The 20,494-nt window shown below is 33.2% G+C and overlaps 1 protein-coding gene across 1 annotated transcript in view; it reads right to left on the reverse strand.

Moving 5' to 3' along the window:
- The window catches only part of Cdh9 (cadherin 9, type 2 (T1-cadherin)), a 138,821-nt gene that overhangs the window by 11,495 nt on the left and 106,832 nt on the right, over positions 1–20,494 (reverse strand). The window contains exons 4-9 of the mRNA XM_005386143.2: positions 18,037–18,156; positions 17,301–17,468; positions 15,512–15,699; positions 14,365–14,618; positions 1,907–2,043; positions 982–1,103 (exon numbers count right to left, since the gene is read on the reverse strand). Coding sequence (XP_005386200.1) covers positions 982–1,103; positions 1,907–2,043; positions 14,365–14,618; positions 15,512–15,699; positions 17,301–17,468; positions 18,037–18,156 — 989 coding nt within the window. The remainder of the gene's footprint in view (positions 1–981; positions 1,104–1,906; positions 2,044–14,364; positions 14,619–15,511; positions 15,700–17,300; positions 17,469–18,036; positions 18,157–20,494) is intronic.

Raw genomic sequence — 20,494 nt, forward strand, 5'->3', positions numbered from 1 at the left:
TGTTTTCATGAGAAGCCACTTTGAAGATATCAATATGTAATACAACCACCATTGTTAATTCCCTACCACTTTGTTTGTAACTCTGTATTGTCTGATTGTGCTTGTGATATGTTGTAAAATGTTGTATGTCTGTTAATGTTTCCCTCCTTTTATCTTTAAAATAAAAAAAAAAAACACAGGCACACTGGGATTTAGATCTTCAACATATAAATGGGGACACAAACATTCTCTTCAGAATAATCTCATCCAAAATAGAAGGACATTCGTCACTTGATTTGCTACACTAAAATAGATTTAATTGTAGAAGATTCTCAGTATCTGCCTAGTTTACGGAAGGAGCTATTTAAGTAACTTTATAAATTAATGCCCAGAAATTCATGTTATTGTTATTAGAGAATGTTTTTTTTAAATGAACATATTCTGCATTGCATATAATTACTCTAGATGTTTTTGAAATATTACAGTGTTAAAAAATTTGGAGCTCTTCTATAACAACTAATTTCAAAGATATAAAAAGTTTATCAGATATAAATATCACATAGATCAACCCAGTCTCCTGGTTGAAGTATTTAAAGTGGCGGAATGTAACCATTAAAGCTGTTGTTATGATTTCCTATAAGCCAACATAGAAAAATCTCACGTCCATGCTACACATTTGTTTAGCAATGTACTTCCATGCTATTAGTGTATATAACTCAGCATCAGCTTAATTATGAATGTAAGAACTTTTCTCATGAATAGTATTCACTGTATGCCTTGTATACAAATTAAGGTATATAGTATAACTCTTCTATTATTTCCTACATTTCATGATTTAAAAAGTTATGGAAATCATTTTTAAAAGTTCACTGTGAATTTTCTAGTAAGGGATGACAAGAGTATAGCAACAGTAACAAAGAAAATATTACACAAATGAAGACTATTGTCTACCTTTATAAAGTGAAACAAAAAATTTTAAAGTTTATAGTGATTTTTATTTACCTGGCCAGGTTTTGCATTTTCACAAACAAATGTTTCATAGTACATGGCAAATTCGGGTGCATGATCATTTATATCTAGGATTCTGATGAAGACTGGAATGTGAGTGCTTTGTTTTGGGTTATCTGCAATAAGAACATGTACACAAGTTTAGTTTCAATTACACAGAAGCAAAAAAACCATTTGTCCAACTTGTAACTTAGCAAGAGATCAGTTCTCTACTATTCATTTTCTCAGATAGATTTCTGATGCATATTTCAACTTTCTTACATAGTCCAAATAGAAAGCACAATATCAAAGGGAATATTTGATTGGGAATGAAGTGTTATTTATAACAGGTAATTTTAGATTGACAGGTGATTTTTTTTCTCATACTAGAGATCAAAACCACAGTCTCATACATGCTATGCAAGAGTTCTTACTTAGCTATTCAGGCTGGCCTGGAAATTGTAATTGTCCTGTCTCAGCCTCTTGAATAGCAGGGACTACAAGTATGCACCATCAACATGGATAATTTATGATCTCTATAAAGTTAGACTATATTTCTATCCTATTGTAAGGTGTTAGAGAAAATGAATTTCAAAATGAAAGAATGATTTGATAATCATTAAAATAATTTAAATCTAACTAGTAATTTAAAATAATTTGCCAGGCATGGTGGCACACTGTGTAGTCCAGCACTCAGGGGAGTGGAGGCAGGAGGATTGCTGTGAAGTTGAGGCCAGGCTGACTTACATAGTGAGACCAGGCCAGCCTGAACTATAGAGAAAGACCCTACCTCCAAAAAAAAAAAAAAAAAAAGAATTAATTTTAATCATTTCTCTAAAACTTTACTAATAACAATTTTACTCCAGGGAAAGACGGCTCATACCATTAATTTTTCTCTGATGAAAGACAACACGACCAGTTAGATGCGTCTCACACTTACTTATTTCTGTGGCTGTAATGGTAATATTGTGCCAAGGGGATGATTCCCGGTCCAGGGGTTTCAGAGTAAAAATAGAGCCATTTTCTGAGTGTATGCTGAAAATCCGGTCCATATCAGTATGTCGATCAACAGAGTATCTGGCAGGAAATAGATTCATAAGTACAGAATCATAAGTATAGATTCATTTCAAGGTTATTAGTTCTTCTATTATTTCCTTAAAGTTATAGGCAATAGCCACCATGGTTTGACAAAGATATGAAATGTAAAATTCTAAAACAAATTCTTTGAATCTTTTTCTAGTGGAATATTTATTTAAGCATTTTCACACATTTGACCAATTCCAGTACTACCACTATGTGAGTATAACCACACTGGAGACATTACTTATACTCACGAATCCTCTTGGCAGCTTGCAAGTGAGATTTTAAAGTGTAACTTGATTCAATTATTTTATCATAGACCTTCCACAGTACTTGGTATACATTAAACAATCATGGTAAACTTAATATAGCCAATGACATTGAATAAATTAAACTCAACAGAAAAAAAACACCAGCAAAAGAAAATCTGCACACAGAGTATATATGAATATAGCAGAGGCTGTTATAAAATGCATTATTCTTGAATAACTCTGTATTTCAGGAACAGCTCAATTGAATCAAAGGTCTTCCTCTAATCTAGCTTTCTGAATTATTTCAAATAAAAATGAAACATCATATCTCTACAGAATTCTGTGACTTTCTCATCAAGGCTATATATGGAAGCTGTCACCGTAAGACTTGTACTATTATAGAGTTGGCAAAATAGCACTTCCTCTCCCAAAATGTTCCTAACCTAATCTCCAGAATATCCACCTTTCCATGGCAAAAGTAACCTTAGAAGTGTGAATAAGTTGAAAACACTTAGATGGCACAATCTCCTTGATTATTCCAATGTGTCTGATCTAATCACATGAACACTGAAAAGTAGACTGGTTTGAAGAGATGAGACAGAAGTGGAAGAGAAGATAAATTTGAAGAGTGAGAAGAGCTTGAGTCATCATTGCTGGCTTTAGAGATGGAGGAACAAGCCAAAGAATGAAGGCAGCTTCTAGACACTGAGGAGAGACCTTAAACTGCCAGCCTATGCCGAAGAGGAACTTTGTCTCCATAGCTTCCAGGAACCAAAATCCACTAAGTACCTGAATGGGTAAGAGCACAAGTTTTCTTAGGGTCCACAGGAAGAAACATGGACCTGTCCATATCTGTACCTTGCCTCTTGTTACATGAGACTCACACCCTACTTCCACCCTGTAAAACAATAAATTTATGTTTATTTAATCTCTTTATTTTATGATAATATCTGTGGCAGCTATAAAAAATTAAGCACTCTCAAAAGAAACATTTTTTAAAAACCTGCTTATATAAAAGCCCTGTAGTTATATCAATCCCTGTTATGCTGTAGTAGCTAATATACTTTTTTTATTGGACTGTTGCTTGTAGCTTGTAGATGAGTAATATAGTGTTTCTTAGACATTTACGTTCATATGAATCACATGGGAACCTTATTATCAAAAGAATTTGATGGGCTAATTTTGTATCTCAGTGGTAGAGCGCTTGATTATTGTGTGTGAGGCCTAAGTTTTAATACTCAGCACAAGAAAAGCAGCACCGGCTACAAAACAGAGAATCTGAATTTGTGGGAACACTTCTGACTGAATTGTAGGCTAGTTCTATGCTCTAGGTCCAGGGACCAGACATTACATAGAAGGTTGTGCAACTGTGATAAAGTGATTACAACAAAGACAGAAAAAGAAGGAAGATAAAAGACAGAATAATCAGTCTATGTTTTAGTTCTTGTTTTCCTGAATATTTTATTAAAAGGATAAACAGATGATCTTTTTTTCAATCTGTCTAATTAGTAAAATTCACCTCCTATTATTAACCTGTACAGCAGTCACTATCTGACACTGACTTTAGCAGACATTAATACCAGATATTTAGATTTCTAAACTTTGCAAAGTATTTGTAATTTTAAAATTTTTATATGAAATAATATTTATCCCAAATTTCTGAGGGCTTTCCTTTTTTAATTTGGGGGCTTTAATATAAAACATGTGATTTGGTCATTTATAAAAACTCTTTTGAAGTTAAAGTATCCAAAAGTAGATTCAGATATTAAAAATAATTGCAATAGTATAATATAACTCATGAAGGCTTGGCCTAATTTATTTTCTGCTAAACATTGTAGCATTATCTCACAGACATGGATAGTGCTTTAAATATTGTGTTTGGGCCAATGAAAAACACATCAAACTTGGTGAGAGGAACAAAAATTGTTGCAGAAACTCAGGTTTTCTTCTGCATCTCACTCCTAATGCATGGAAAGAGCTCAGCAACCTCCTTACCGGCAGAACTACAAAATGGTGATATTTGCTCCATTTTCAAAAATATTATTGTAATTTTCTGACATAAAGAACTTGGGAGATTAAAACAGAACTCATTTAGCATGTGATAGTTGTTCAAGTATAGCTATACTTCTGGAATGGGAAGTCTTAAGGAGATACAAGACTGGTAGAAATATGGATTTAAAAAGAAGCATATAAAATGCATAGTGAAATACATATTTTTTGGAAGTAAGAATCATATTAGACTTATCCAGTTAGTCACATAATTATATGTAATGTATCTGATTTTCAAAGTAATCATTAATATATTAAAATTAAATCAGATAGACTTTTCTCATTTTAATTTTTGTTGCATAACTCTTCTAAAATCAACTGAAATATCATGTTTTCTATTCACAGACTTCAAGCCTTTGACAATTTGTTTACCAATATGGTTTTATTCACATTTGGGACTAAATCTCTGTGTGTTATTTGAGAGAAAAGCAAAGAAAGTTGTAGTAAAATTAAAATTCTTTTACTGTGCTTTCCATTAAATACATCAATTTCTGTTTATTAATAACAAACCTAAAATAAACACAAGCAAAGTAAAAGCTCATAACTGCATCACTGTGGAGAAGGGAACTTGATTCACAGTATTCATCTGTATCTCCATTGTTGGAAAGGTCAACAGTTAACCATTTTCGGCTTATGTTTGAATAGCTCTTGGATTTCTCCTACTGTTTCCATGGAAAATCAAAAATCAAAGCAAAATTTCCTTGTGTTCCCATTGCTACTTGCCCTAGGAGTTAGCATGAGATTGTGTGATAAAGGAATAAAAAGCCACTCTAACACTGTGAAAGTGAAGCTCTGACTCACTTATACTTCATGTAAGATCAAACTGAACTGAGTTTCTGGCTGTCTTACTCTTAGGTTAAACTTTGAAAGTCATTATTTTTCAAGCTAGGAATTCATGAAAGAGTATCAATTTGATATTTTAGAAATTATCTGCTTTTTGTCTTTAACATTGTAAGCTCAAGGTGTATATTTAGAAATTTTTCTCAGTACAAATAATTGCTCTCAATTTGTCAAAGCCCAGAACTAATTTCCTTGCATTTATCAGCCAAGTTCTATTTTCAGTTGAAAATAGGAATATACTGATCTAACTATTAATAATAAATGCACTGGATTACAACCAATGATCACAGAGAGCACAATAAACATTTAACATAGAACAAAATTGTCTATATGTCTGAGCTGATGGCTTACAATAACAATAATATTTTACTGATTTCCCTACAAAGAATTTTGAACAATAAGTTTAGAAAGATCATTTGCATAAATTTTTTATGAATACCTTCTGTAGGATAGTGAGCTGATCAAATGGTTGGCTAACAAAAAATGAAAAAGGACACAGAACAAAGTTTGTGGAAACTGAGCTCCTATTTTCCTTTTCTGTTTGCTTTTAATTTTAATATTCTATCATTAAAAATCAAACACAGATTCCTGTATTATGTACTACAAAAAGTTGACTGAATTACAGGCACTGGAACAAATCAATATTATGCAATAACAGGCAATGGTAGTATGCCATTCCTTTACTGGATTCTAGGTCCCTGTTACACTAATTTGTTAAGGTCAGAATATGGATTTGATTTTTTTCTTTATAATTTTTTTCTTTCCATAAACATGTTTTCCATAGCCGTGAACTATAAAAACTCCATTCCACTTTGAAAAGTAAATGTTAATATACATTATAATTATCGTTTCCCATGAAGTATGCTTCTACAATTTTTCTTGCAGGAAAAATAATCTTATTATAAGATTATTATTATTTTACTACCTGCAGCACTAAGAAAATAGGAAAGAATCCTTTTGATATAAGAATGTACTTAGAGTCATTTGTTTTATGTTGGAATCACACACATTTTCTGGAAGTACAGCTAAATCTCTCACCAAAAGTTTTATTTATTTATTTAATTTTTTACTTACTTTTCAGTTTGACAGTGGAGGAAACAATTTCTTCTAAAAATCATAGGACTTTCAATATATTAAGCACAAAGTTGGTGTGAAGTGAGGTAAGATGTTCTTTCAGAAACTGCAAAGCTACAATCAGCTCTGTAATTTTTGAGAATCATGGTGACTAATGAGGTGAAGCGGACGTGACAACAGCTGCTAATTGTAGCCATAATCTCATGCTACAAGTAGCAGATGTATTTCAGAAAATGTTTAATGAACAACTTCACTGAGGTTGAGAATTAGCTGCAAAGCTTTTCTTGAGAAAATAATGCGATTCCATGATGCTGATTGTGCCCTATTGTTCCTCTGGGAATCAACCGTCCTTCCAAACTGGATCAGAGCCAGGAAGAGTCCTATTACTATGCTCCATCCTCATTGAATTCTTGCTGGCTTTTCTTCACACTGTAATTAGAGTTCTAAATCTTGTTTTTCATAAATTACATGCTAACAGAAACCAGCCAATATTCTATGCTTTCAGGTGAAGCTGTTAATATTGGCAAGATTGGTAATTTAATGAAGATAATTTGACAATGGATTTGTTCTCTTCATATTTTTCTTCTCATCTTAATTACTGAGATTCACAGGTAAAACTGGAGTTTGCTTTTTAGTGTGTGAGAGTTGAGTGCTCTATTGAAAGTGAATAGTTCTGGGAGAACTATGAAATTAAAAATGCATAAATCAGTTCTATATGCTGTAAAGTAGGGATGCAAATTTTACTATTAGTCTCTGATCCAGAAATTTTCTTTTGAAATTATATCTGCAAGAAATCATCTGATAAGAGACAGGCTACATCTAAAAATCTAAATGTTTAAAAATTTGCATTATACCTATTATAATGGATTGTGTACAACAAAATTTTAGAGATTTGGTAACAGTGAATATTTAAAATTAATAAATACATATATAGAGAAAACAATTAATTCAATGACATAAAAATAAGATGGTAAACTGATAAACTGTTTGAAAGTTGAAATAATTACCATGCAAAATGTACATATTTTTTTTTTCTGTAAGATTTGTTATATCATTTGAAATGAATTACTGCAAATGATCAGACAGGAGTATATTTTAATATGTTTTAGCTGCTTCTTTTGGAAAAGAAATGACAGGGACTGGATTTATCACACCACCCTAATCTCTAAAAATAGATAAAAATGTATGGACTAATGATTTTAAGTAACTGAACAACTAGAAATCAACATAATAAGTTCTGAGAAAAAGGAGGAAGTGAGGTAAGCTTTAGAACTTAGTCAGTGTGCTTGGGAGGGTGCATTGTTATAATACCGGAAGTAGAAATCCAGATGGAAGCCAAGCATAGCATTGCAAATCTGTAGTCACAATACTTGGGAGACTGATGCACAAGTGCAGGAGAATTGTGAATTCAACCCAGCCTTGCTACAAGATTCTCTTAAACAACACAAGCAACACACACACACACACACACACACACACACCTACACATGAAAGCAAAACTAAGAAAACCAGATGGAGCCTGCCAATCTCCCTGAATTTAAAGATGATGTTGAAATTCCAGAGTTAGCAAGGTGTTGGGGTTGTAAGCTTTCTTCCAAGAAAAGAGAATTGCTGAAATCTAGAGAATCCCACTCAACTCTTTAGCTGAGCACCTAACAGAGCATGAATGAGAGTAGATAACATAGATCTACGGGAGGAAAGAGTCATAGAGACTAGAGGTAACAAAAATACGGATGAGAAATGTGAAATATTATGTAACTGAAGATAATTCTAGTTCTTAATATGTAGGATGAAAAACTTTACTGTACAAGGTTTTTGCTGAACTGCACAGAAAGTTCTTGACTGATGACTAGAAGGGCAAATTATTCCTAAATGAAGAGCAGCTAATAAAGCACTGAAGTGAGAGCCAAGTGAACTAAGCCCTTTCAAGTAACCATACATACCTCCCAAAACTCAAGAATATTGGTAAAAATGCAATTACGTCAAGAGTAAACATGGTAAACATTACAATGTAATCCAATAAAAATTTACAGCCATGCAAAACAGTAGGAATATGTCAGTGCAACAAAGTTGTTAATTGACTACAAACTAGAAATGACACAGTTGATAGAATTAGCACCCAGTGATGTTAAAAGGGGTATTTTGGAACATTCCAAGTGCTTAATATTTTAGAGGAAAGAACAACAATGTAGGAGAAACACATAACATTTACATATGTGCACTTAAGGAAATATAAATGTGTCTTCATATTTGCTACAGAAGGAAACCACAAAGAAACACAGCATGAGGAATAGAAAAAATATTTTGGATGGATTTGAAACTGAGTAGATATTGCAGGAATAGTTAATGAACTTGAAGATGAAATTGAATGTGATCTATTCAAAATGACAAAGGTGAAAAGGTTGGAAAAGATAAATGCAGCAACTGTGAAATGAGTCAGGCAGTCAGGGAATCTAGGGTAATAATACATATATTGCATGTAGCAAAATGTCCTTGGGGCTATTAAACATTCATATTCCCTGAAGAAGACATGTTTTCAAATTTATAGCACATCTGATGAAAGTATTCTTGAGAAGAATACATAAATCACAAAATTTTACTTAAAAACCTAGAGTGGAATGATATTCATTATTTTGTGGATTATGTTTGTTAAATATCATTATGATATCAATTATACCAACATTTACTTACAGATTAAAAATCTCACTAAAGGTCCTGGAGAGTTCTTTTGTAGAAACTAACATGTCAAAATGTAAAGGCTTTCAAAGCAACACATATAAACTAAAAGAAATCTTAGAGGGCTAACACTGACTTGAAGATGTTTTATAAACTATACAAAAATGTGGTTATTTTTCAAGCATTGACAAAGTAGTAATTGCAATAGAACAGCATGTGTAGTGATAGAGAAATACACATATTAACAACTAATTATTACAAAAATACTAAAAATAATTTGATGGAGAAAAAGATTTTGCAGTAAATAATACTGTAAGTATTTGGTGTACATAAACAAAAAAGTTGAGAAGGTTATTCCATACATCTCACCATAGAAAAACTAATTGAATATAGAACACAGAGGCAAAAATTATAAATTAATAAATCTGCTAGAAGAAAACAGCACAGTGACTTTGTAAGACATTAAATTTTCCTCTAAAATATAAAATTATTAACAAGTTGATAGATTAAATTTTATTAAAATGAAAAAGTTTTGCTTTTTGAATGTCATTTTAAGGAAATGGAGAGGAATGAAAGTGAGAAATATATATAAATCACATATCTGATAAGGGATGTCATCCATCCATATAGTCCAAATTTGACAAGGAAGTGAATTCCAAAAATGATTAATTTCCATAGAAGTGATTTCAGAAGATTCGTTTATATAAATAATTTATAATCCAATCTATTTAATTTGCAGTTAATAAAAATCCTTAAAAATACCATACAATCTCATGTCATTTGAGAAATCAAAACTTGTTTCCCTCAATATGAGACTAAGTTCAGGGAGGAACAGGAAGAAAGTATTAAACAGAAAGAAAAGGAAACTTTTTTTCAGAAAAAAGTTTTAAGAATTTATAAAATTTGAATACTCCCATAGTAAATAGAAATACTCTCAGTTATAAGACCTAGAGAAATGAAGTCTAAAATTCAAATGGAATCAGAAAAGTCTCAGAATAGTAAAAAACAGTCCTGGGTAACAAAAGCAAAGTAGGAGGTTACATTATAAAGCTGCAGAGATCAAAACAGCATGATATTAGCAGAAAAATAGACATAGGGAGCAACAGAATAGAATAGAGGATCCAGAAATAACTGTAGGCACATTCAAAAATTTCATCTTTGGCTAAAGTTCCAAAACCATGCACTGGAGGAAAGATAGCATTGTTATAAATGGTATTGGGAAAAGTGGCTATCTACATTTATATGCAATGGAGTAATATTCCAACATAAAGAGGAGTAAACTTGAGTCATTTGTAAAAAACAGATGCACCTTGAGACCATAATCTGAAGCAGAGCAGATCGTACACAGAGGTTAAATATCTCACGGTTTCTCTTATGTGAAAAACCCAAAATATAAAGAGCAACATGAAAGATAGATACTAGGAAATAGGAAGATCGATATTTTGCAAAATGGACCAAAAAATGTTGGGGGATTAAAAAAGAATTAAGTTTATCTTTTCTTAAAGCTGGGTAATGCTCTATTGTATAAAAATGCCACATCATTTTTATTCATTTCTCCATTCATGTGCACTTGGGTTGTTTCCAAGATTTACCTATGAAAAATTGTGCTGCTATAAACATGATTGCACATATATCACTGTGGTGTGAGGTTTTCAGTTCTTATGGAAAAATACCTAGAAGGGGAATAACTGGGTGAAGTGTGACCTCTGTTCCTATTTGTGAGGAATCCTCACACTGATTTTCACAGTGGTTTCACCAGTCTACACTCCCACCAGCAGTGGAGAAGGGGTCCCTTTTTCCCCATCACCCCTTCAACATTTGTTGTTGGTTGATTTGATGATAGTCATTCTTTCATGGGTCAGATGCCATCTTAGTGTTGTTTTAATTGGAATTTCTTGAATGACCAACAATATTGAACTTTTTTTCATATATTTGTTAGACATTTGTATTTCCTCATCTGAGATTAATCTCAGATACTCATTTTTGGATTGGTTCTCTGAATTTTGGAGGTCTGATATTTTTTAATGCTTCATATGCATGTTATAGTTGATACATTGCGTCAACTTGGGGAGTGTAGAGGTTTGGCTAAGTGACTCAGCAGGGAGCCAGGGCGCTTACTTTGTGTTCATTCTGTGCCTGTGCAAGAGGAAGGCATGCAGAGAGTGGGGGTGTAGAAGACCACCCCTATGCACCCAGGGCTAGTAGGCTGCATGAAGAAAAAACATTTAGAAAAGACTGGCTGCTGGTTCTTGGAGGAGCTCCAGCCTTTGCCTTCAGCTTGGTGGTTGTCTTCTGGCTTCTCGTGCAGACTGTTTGGCATCTGCCTGGGACTCTTCAGCCTTCTGGTATAGGCTCTCCAGCCTTCCTCATAAATACTTCAGCATTCCATCGCAGACTTGTCAGCTTCCTGATAGGGACTTGCATGGACACTGCAGTAAACTCCAGGCCTGGGGAGGGCTCTTCAGTCTCCATCATGCAGACACCCTCTGTATGCTTCTTCATCTAACTCTGTGGCTGACCATTGTAAACCAAACTTATAATTTCTTATACATTTATACATATTGTGTTATATCTGTTTCTCTAGTAAACCCTGACTGATGCAATGCAATGTAAGAAGTTGTATCTGGCTTGGTGGCACATGCCTGTAATCCCACCACTCAGGAGGCTGAGGCAGGAGGATTGTTGCAAGTTAGAAACCAGCCTGGGCTACAAAGTGAGCTCAAGGCCAGCCTGGACTGCCTAGCCAGACCCTGTCTCAAGAAAGACCAAAAGGGGGCGGGCTGGGGATTTAGCTCAATGGCAAAAGCGCCTGCCTGGCAAGCGCAAGGTCATGAGTTCGGTTCCCGGTACCGGAGAAAAACCAAAAAAAAAAAAAAGAAAGACCAAAAGGGGAAAAAAAAAAAAGAACCGTTTTTGAATTCCTACCAGCTTGTTTAGTGAAGCTCTGTACCTTTTCTAACTTTTTTATTATTAATTTTTATTCTTTTTAATTGTTTGAGCAATCGTGCGTTCTTACATCTGGTAATCTGAGCAACTTCATTGAAGATAACCATATGTAATATAGCAACCATTAATTCCTATCATTTTGTCTTGAAATTTTTTATCGTTGTTATTGTTTTTCTGTTGTTTTGTTTTTATCTTTGTTGTCGTTATTTTGTTAATATTTTTTTCTCTTTAAAGGTAAAAAAAGAATGAAGATGTGCTACAAACATGTAACAACTTCCATTAATCTACAGACTCCTACTAGGTGGCTGTTATTTTCAAAAGTTACAATCAATTATTTTTTTAAGAGGTTAGTAGTTCTAGCACAGACATTTGGTTACATAAACACTAAGGAAGAAAGAAGGCACAACTAGGTTTAAAGGCTAGCAAAGCGCATCAATGGCAGACACTTATTGAGTATTTCTACATTATAGGATGTGTAAACACTTACAATTTAAGACATAAATGGTTTTTAACTAGCTGACAAATTAGAGAAAAATTTAACACTAACAACTGAAAATAGAGCCATCACTGATGTGAAGTCACAAGACTATCTTCATTTTACTTTATAGAATTTTTTTTACAAATTATTGTACTTCCAACATCATATACATATACAAATTCTCACAATAGTCGTTGATTTTATGATTACCATTGTCATTGTGAAAGACCATATATATGTATATATGATTTCAAACCAAAAAAGTAATAGAAGTTTGTTCCCATTTCAGCATTGAAAAGAAAGTGCACCTACTTTAAAGTTCTCTTCTGTCTTTACCACATTCACATACAGAGGACATTAAAACTAAACAGGCACATGTAATTTAAATTAAAATACTTAAATTGTCTTGCATATGAACATGTTAGTAAATATACGTTGATAGTAGGAAAACTAGATTACTTTCTTCATTTTATTTAAAGAATCTTACTTAACATAATGCTAATATTTAAAAGTAACTACAGGGGCTGGGGATTTAGCTCAGCTGCAAAAGCGCTTGCCTGGCAAGCGCAAGGTCGTGAGTTCGGTTCCTGGTACCAGAGAAAAACCAAAAAAAAAAAAAAAAAAAAAAAAAAACTGAAAGTAACTACAGATATGAAAAAAGGGTTCCAGATGAAATAAATTATGACAAATAGAATGCATCTTTTAAAAGTGATTTTAATAATGTAAAACATGTAATTTAAAACTAATTTTTAAAACACAAATACCTAGTGACTTATATTGCAGTTAACCTAAAACTAACAAAAATTTGATGAGTATGAGTTTATCAACTATTGATTAAAATTTTTTTAAGTTTTTTTATTGTTTTGGTTTTTCTCCAGTACCGGGAACCGAACTCACGACCTTGCGCTTGCCAGGCAGGTGCTTTGCAGCTGAGCTAAATCCCCAGCCCCTTGATTAAAATTTATAGACTTTCTGTATTGTAAAAGTAAACATGTTCACTAATATTGAATCACTAATAAATTGAATATGTATAAGAAAGTATTTAGTACAGCAAATAATATTTTGAATATTATCTACTTAATACACTTTATATACTGTGTGTGAATTTACCATGTTTGAAGAATGGCAGTAAATACATTTAACATTTCTTTTGCTTTATTAACCAATGAAATTTTAAGAAAAATTCGATTTTAGGTGTTTTGTTAGTCATACATTTAACCAATAATTTATTCCTCAACTATTTTCTCTTTCCTATTGTCTTCTCCGTATTGCTCAACATCATCCATCTAATATATCCCTTTGTGTTGTAAATATATGTACATTTTCCTTATGAAAAAATTTTAAGACTTTTTTCAGTTTCTGAATTTTAAATGGTACATATAGAGTTCAAATTCTGAGACAGTGTGATGTACTATTAATAACTAAGACACATACCTTTCCTGTTTACTTACACTGTATATCATCATTTCTTTAGTAACACTATGTCACAGTTAGAACATAACTAACACAATATTCCCTCTATATTTTAAATATAGTAGTTTAGTGATTATTATTTAAAAAGATATTTTGATACTTTTAGAAAAACCAGATTTCCAAATTTAATTTTTAATCTGTTTTACTTGTATTTCAATTTAAACAAGAGAAGAAATGGACAGGAAAAACACCATCACAGAGAGATTTGAATCTCTGACTAATCTGGAGCCAGATAGATTGCTAATTTTTTCAGAACCTGGCTTTGCTAATACTGGTCTAATTATTTAAGTGCTCAGTGAGTCAGTCTTATCATCCCCAGAGAAATATCATAATCACATCTATCTAGTGACATCATAACAGGAAAGTGAAATAATATAATTAGAGCTCTTAGATGGCAACCCAGCAAAGAGTTTGTTCATCAGAAGTTTTCATTATGGTGGCAGACTCCACATTGTGCAATACCATTTTTCCTATATGGTGTGAAAATAAATAAATAGTTTTCTGCAAAACTAACTTCTTTGAAGTACTTACTTTATTAAATTGTTCATGGCATCCGGGTCATATGCTGTGACTTGTCCTATGATACTGCCCTCCTTTACATCTTCGTCAACTTCTATCAAGTAAGAGAGTTTGCTGAACACGGGAGGCTCATCTACGTCTTCCACAGAGATCTTGACCACCGCTGTGTCTTTGAAAGGTCCCAGGTGTAAGAATCGTGGGTCAGGATGAGTGTTGCTTGCATCCACTCTTAAAGTGTACAGCATTTTTTTCTCAAAATCTAAATTCTGAAGTTCAGTAAAACAAGAAAAATTCAGCATGATTTGGAAGGCAAGACAATAGGTGAGAATTTCAAAATTTAATAACCTGATTTCTACTGATGGCAAACATTATGCTTCCTTGATTATTGCTTCCGATGTACATCAAATAAATGGATACGTCTTTGCTTTGCCTTACTTATATTTATGGGAGTTAAATAAATATAATAGAATAGATACTGTTACTGATTCCCACTGGGTCATGTAGTTCAATTTTGTCAGTCACGGCTTAAAGAAGCATTATTTTGTAGATGTGCAAATTATGTTCACTATTGTGAAACTTACATATATTTAATATCAGAAGAAAGACTGAGTAGTGTTTAAGGTTAGAATAAAAATTGTTTTTTCAGTAATTTGAACACTTACAGAATGCAAGATATGAGTGAAAAAATTAAACATATAATAATTAATATTGACTTTATTATTCCATGTAAAGTTTCAGAATACTCTTCCATGGTACATTAAAAAATCAAGTAAACCTAAATGAAGTCCATGGAACTGCTAGGTTTCCGTTTATTTAGGTAAACCATCACATTTGCATTAAAATATTTTGGAAAATGAAAGTGATAACAGCCTCTAGTTTATATTAATTCTTTCACATAGAGAAATCCAAAAATGAGCACAGTTGAATTTAATTCTGGTCTGATTGTTGTTTAATCAGAATCGTTGAACTTTTATAGCAATTTATAATTACCAGTGATGAAGATACTTCCCTTATTTGAAGTAGTATTACTTCTATTCTCGCTTTTGTGAGAGATAGACCACATAAATAAAAGGGAAAATTAAAGCTTTTGTTCTCTTTACTGAAAGGCAAGCAGAAACTATGCAGCCTCAGTAAAAGAGTGAAGACAGTCCAAAGGAACCTTTTTGACAGTTATGATCCCTTCCTGTGTGTCCTTGTCGGTGACGACTTCGAATGTGTCCGCTCCATCTCCTTCTGCAATGCTGTATTCCATCTCCGCGTTCGTCCCCATGTCAGGGTCACTGGCTTTTATCCTTCCAAGGTGGGTTCCAGGAGGAACAGACTCAGGAGAATTAAAGTGATAAGTGCCTACAAATTAAATCAGAGCTTCTTTGATGTGCCATGTTTGGAGGACTCTAAAGAATTTTCTCTATATTTTTAACTTTAATTTAATCTGGGATAGATTTTCATCATCTTGTCATGTAAGCTCTTAAAATTATATGCTTGTTCTGGCGAGAAAATACTGTTTCAAGGCAGAAAAAGCTCAACTATGTCCCAAGATTATTTGGAGAACACATGGAAGGCCTGATAGTAGAATATGGAACTTTTTTTTTCTTTTCCTTTTTGTATCTGGAATCAAATTCAGGACCTTCCCCTGCCAGGCAGTTACTGTGCCACTGAGCTATAACCCCTGCCCTAGAATATGGAGCTTTTGACTTAAAATGACCTGAAAAATATATTTGCTGATTGTGTGTGGCTTTCAAAAATGTCATCACAGATTTTTACATGTATTCAACTATTATAAAAGTCATTTCTTATTTTATTCTACATTAGGGATATAAAAATGATATTACAAATAACTGTGACCCTTTTGGTTGTTTGCTTTGTTTTAATGTTCACATCTTTAAATAAGAGATGGCTTTTTCTACTTCCTACAGATCTATAAAATTATTGTATTGCATTCTAAGTATTCTTCAAAGCATTTAGATTTTACTATCAGGAGACAATAGGGACATCTGAAAATACTGAAGTCAGAAATATTTTTAAACATTTATTGTGTGCTGAACTCTATGTAAGATCAAAGTCCCTCCATAGTAATTTAATTAGTACTCATCCTGCTCCTCTAAGCCCAACACAGGTCAATTATCTTCAGGTCCAGGCTTATGGAAATCATCTAGCAGACTTGGGAAAATATCTGTTTGACTTCAAAGTCTCTTCTCTTTCTGGTTTGTTCCAATGTTAAGAAAATGAGTTTTGAAGTCCAACTGTACTAGTTTGAATTCTCACCAGCAGACAAGTCAGTTAAATTCTACAAACTTTGATGTCAGTGACTCCATCTGCATAGTTAAGTAGATACTAATAGCGCCTAACACATAGATTTGTTATGAGGATTAAGTGAGATTAGGTTTGTAATTTTTCATATTTCAAGATCTAGTCCTCAGCATTTTATTATTACTACAATAGTCTCAAACCTGTTTTCTGAAGATACTGAGATATCACATAGTAGTGATTTCAGAGAGATTAAAACATAAATTCTGTATTTATAAAATCAGTAAGGTTTACAGTATTTATATGATGTGTAAACAAGAGATCTAAGGCAAGGCAAGTGACAGACTTAGGTTTGACTTCTAGCACCCAGAATGAAGAGCTCACATTCTGAAGCGAGGAGGTCAGAGGGAAAAGAAGATGGTCATAATGAATGTTGGCGAGTTAGTCTGGAAAACTTTCTAACTCTACAAAAGCTATAAAAGGTTACTTAAAATTCCAGAAAAAGTCCATGTCCTTGTTTGCACTTACTGTACACTCATACAAATGATCACCTTTTCAATTCAGATAATTTTTTTTTTTTGAGAGAGGTGCTGTCAATTTATTTATGCCAAAACAAGTAGTAAAACTAGTAACACAAATATGTTCTGTCAGCTGTACTTGAGAGAAACTTTTCAACATGAGATCAAGGAAACCACTCTTACTCTGCGGAAACCGAGGAGGATTGTTGTTGACGTCTGTCAGGGTGATGTTCACAGTGGTGGTCCCGGACAGGCCGCCCATCTGGCCACCCATGTCTTTGGCTTGTATAACCACTTGATACTGCTCTCGGTTTTCTCTGCTCATGTCTGGTAATGCGGTTTTTATTACACCTTTTGTAAAAATAAAAGTAGACAGTTCAGTCACTGACTTATAAAATAATCTATGTAAGGTCCACTTTACAGAAGTTAGTAATAACAAATGGAAAAAAAAGTTATGCTGAAATAGTCCTTCATTGCACAAACAATTGAACACAATTCACAAAATAATGAAATCTAGCATGAATATTCTTTACTGAGTAAGCTTTGGTAACTCTAATTATTCTTTTGACTTAAAAGTGAACTTTGTTGAAAAGTTTAAGAACTAAGCTTAACTATTGATTGTCACATTCTTTAGATTTTGAGCATTTTTATGCTGCATAATATGCTGAATCTTTGTTAAATTTTCTACTTAAGGTGCCAAATTTAAACTCAGTAAATAATAGTTTAAAGACCTAATGATCCAAATGATTTGTTTCAGTCATAGGAAGTTTGTTGTTGTTTCTGTGTAATAACTACAGGAAAGAAATGCAAACATAATACTGAATGGATTGGTTTTAGACATATTTGAAAACCTCTGAAATAAGCATGCATGTAGATGTATTATATAACGAGATGCAGACCAAATAATAAATGTTTTTACCAGATTCTGGGTCCACTGAAAAATATGGCTGTCCTTGTAATATGCTGTAGACCACTTTGGCACTGTTTCCATAGTTGGCATCATCTGCATCTGTTGCAGTCACTTGAATGACCGAAGTACCTGCATAAAGCCATCCCCCAAATATAGTTCTGTGAATACTTCAAACTTTGAAACATTTTTCTTGAAAAATTACTATAAACAGTGTTTGTTAGAAAAATAGCCTTTTTCCTTCATTGTTTCTTAAATTTAAACAGTTTTATTATTGTTATCTAAGATAATGTAGAGTCAAAATATATTTTATCACAAAGATGGGTATAAGGAGGCCAATGAAATAATTTATTAATTTAGTATAAACATTGCAAGGGATAAATTTTTTAAGAACTAGAAAGAATGTGAAATTTCAATTAATACATTTCCTGATAAGTGAAAATATAAATATGAATCCAAAATTTCTAATCTTCTGATGCTCTTTACTCTGGTAAATTAACAACTTATCTTAGATACACTGAAAATTAAAGAGATTTCCTTATTATATTATTATGGAAATGTCCTAAAGCTTAGGGTAGAACTCAAGCTCTTGACATAAGAAGTCCTGGGTTCAGTAACAAAGTAAAAGTGGGAGTGGGAAACAGAGGGGGGAGAAAGACTACTGAACTATAAAAGTTTTATTTTCTATTTGTGTACACAAGATATACATTGTTATGAAGTGTGCTTCTTTTTAAAAGCTAGAGAATATAGATATGATTACACCTATTGATATACAACATGTGTAGTGAATATAATTATACACATGTATATACCACTGTGGCTCAGGTGTAAAATATCCCTTAATAGTATCATATATTCAGAAGTGGGCGTTTTGGAAGGTAATTGGACATACAGAAATATGCTTATCAGTGGATCAGTCCAATGATAGCATTAATGTGCTGTCAGGAGGTACGCCTGTTTGAAAGGGGTGGGTCATGTTACACTGTGCTTTCAAGTTATATCTTGTTATTCGCTTTCTCCTTTCCCTCTCTACATCCTATCTGCTATGAGGTGAGCAATGTTCTCCTTTAAATTACTGGGTTAGGTAATTTTCTCCCAGTGTCAGGAAAGCTGATTAATACTGAAAATTCATTCCAGAAATAAGACGATTGTGACTCTACCTGACTATATGTTTTAGAAGACTTTTCAACTAGTTTCTTTGGAAAATAAGATTTGGAGATGTTGGCAAGAGAACTTTAAGAACACTGTGAACAAATCTTGGTAGATTTGCCTGACCAGAGTTTACAAAGACAAAATACACATAGAAAAGCAGATAGTAAAAGCCAGGGTTAGGAGGTTTCAGTGGGAACAAGGACATTACTGGCAGTTGAACTTGAACTATGTGTGTTATGCTCTGGTAGAAAATTTGTCTATATTTTGCCCATGTCCTCAGACTTTTCAGGAGACTAAAAGCAGTGAACTAATTAATCTGGCACAGGAAAGTTCAAGACAGCCCAATATTCAGGCTATGGTATATTTATTGCTGAGTGTTTTTTTAAGCAAGATTTATGGAGAAGGTAGGGCAAAATTATGAGTAGAAAATTTTTTTAAAAAACAAAACTTAACCCATATGATAACGAAAAACTTGAAGCCAAATAAGGTGTGGCTGCTAAAGAGATTATTTAACATTAAAAGAAGCTAATTACTTTGCATTAGGTCAACCAGAAAAATGCCTTGAAAGAATCTCAGGAAATGATCGGACTTCTCTCTTCACAAACTCAAGGATATAAAAGGATAAACTCTTTTGAAATACTCTTCTTTGAAAAGGAAGCCTCTGGTTACACTGCTCATTATGGGACACGTGGGGAAGTGTTTCCCTGAATTCAGCCACAGAGGCACTCAAAAATCTCTGAGCTGAAGTCCAAGGGAGCCAATCTACTGCTCAGGTTTGTGGAAGACATTGGCATTGTACACATGGTGCTAGTTTTGCACATATGCAGAATGCAAACACTGTATGGTCGTAGTGTCTTCCACCTATATTTTGGAGGAAGGCCAGGAGACTAAGAAATATGCTGCTAATATTGCCATATATTACACTGTGAGACTGAAACAAAAAGAGCATTGGAGACCTCAGAAGTTGTAGATGCAAAGAACTAAATTGTGCTAAATAGAGCCCCGACAAATGAGGGAAGCCAGCCCAAGAAAGAGGCCAATGGGGTGGGGCTGCCCAAGCCCTTTGGAGTTTCATCTAGTTAAAACCTGCCCTGTGTGCTGCACATAGAACTATAGGATTTAATAGTTACCCTGCTTGTTTATGCTCTTACTTTATTCTGATTCTTTTCTATTTCCTAATCCTCTTTTTAAATACAAATGTTTACCCTGTGACATTGGTATGTAGCAAGTATTTATCTGTCTTTTTTTTTATATTTGTGGGAACTTACAGCTAAGAGTTGTTCTTAAATTTCAAAGAAGACTGGATTTGGACATTTCA

Source organism: Chinchilla lanigera, unplaced genomic scaffold, assembly GCF_000276665.1.
Source record: "Chinchilla lanigera isolate Chin_1 unplaced genomic scaffold, ChiLan1.0 scaffold00025, whole genome shotgun sequence".
Classification (NCBI taxonomy): domain Eukaryota; kingdom Metazoa; phylum Chordata; class Mammalia; order Rodentia; family Chinchillidae; genus Chinchilla; species Chinchilla lanigera.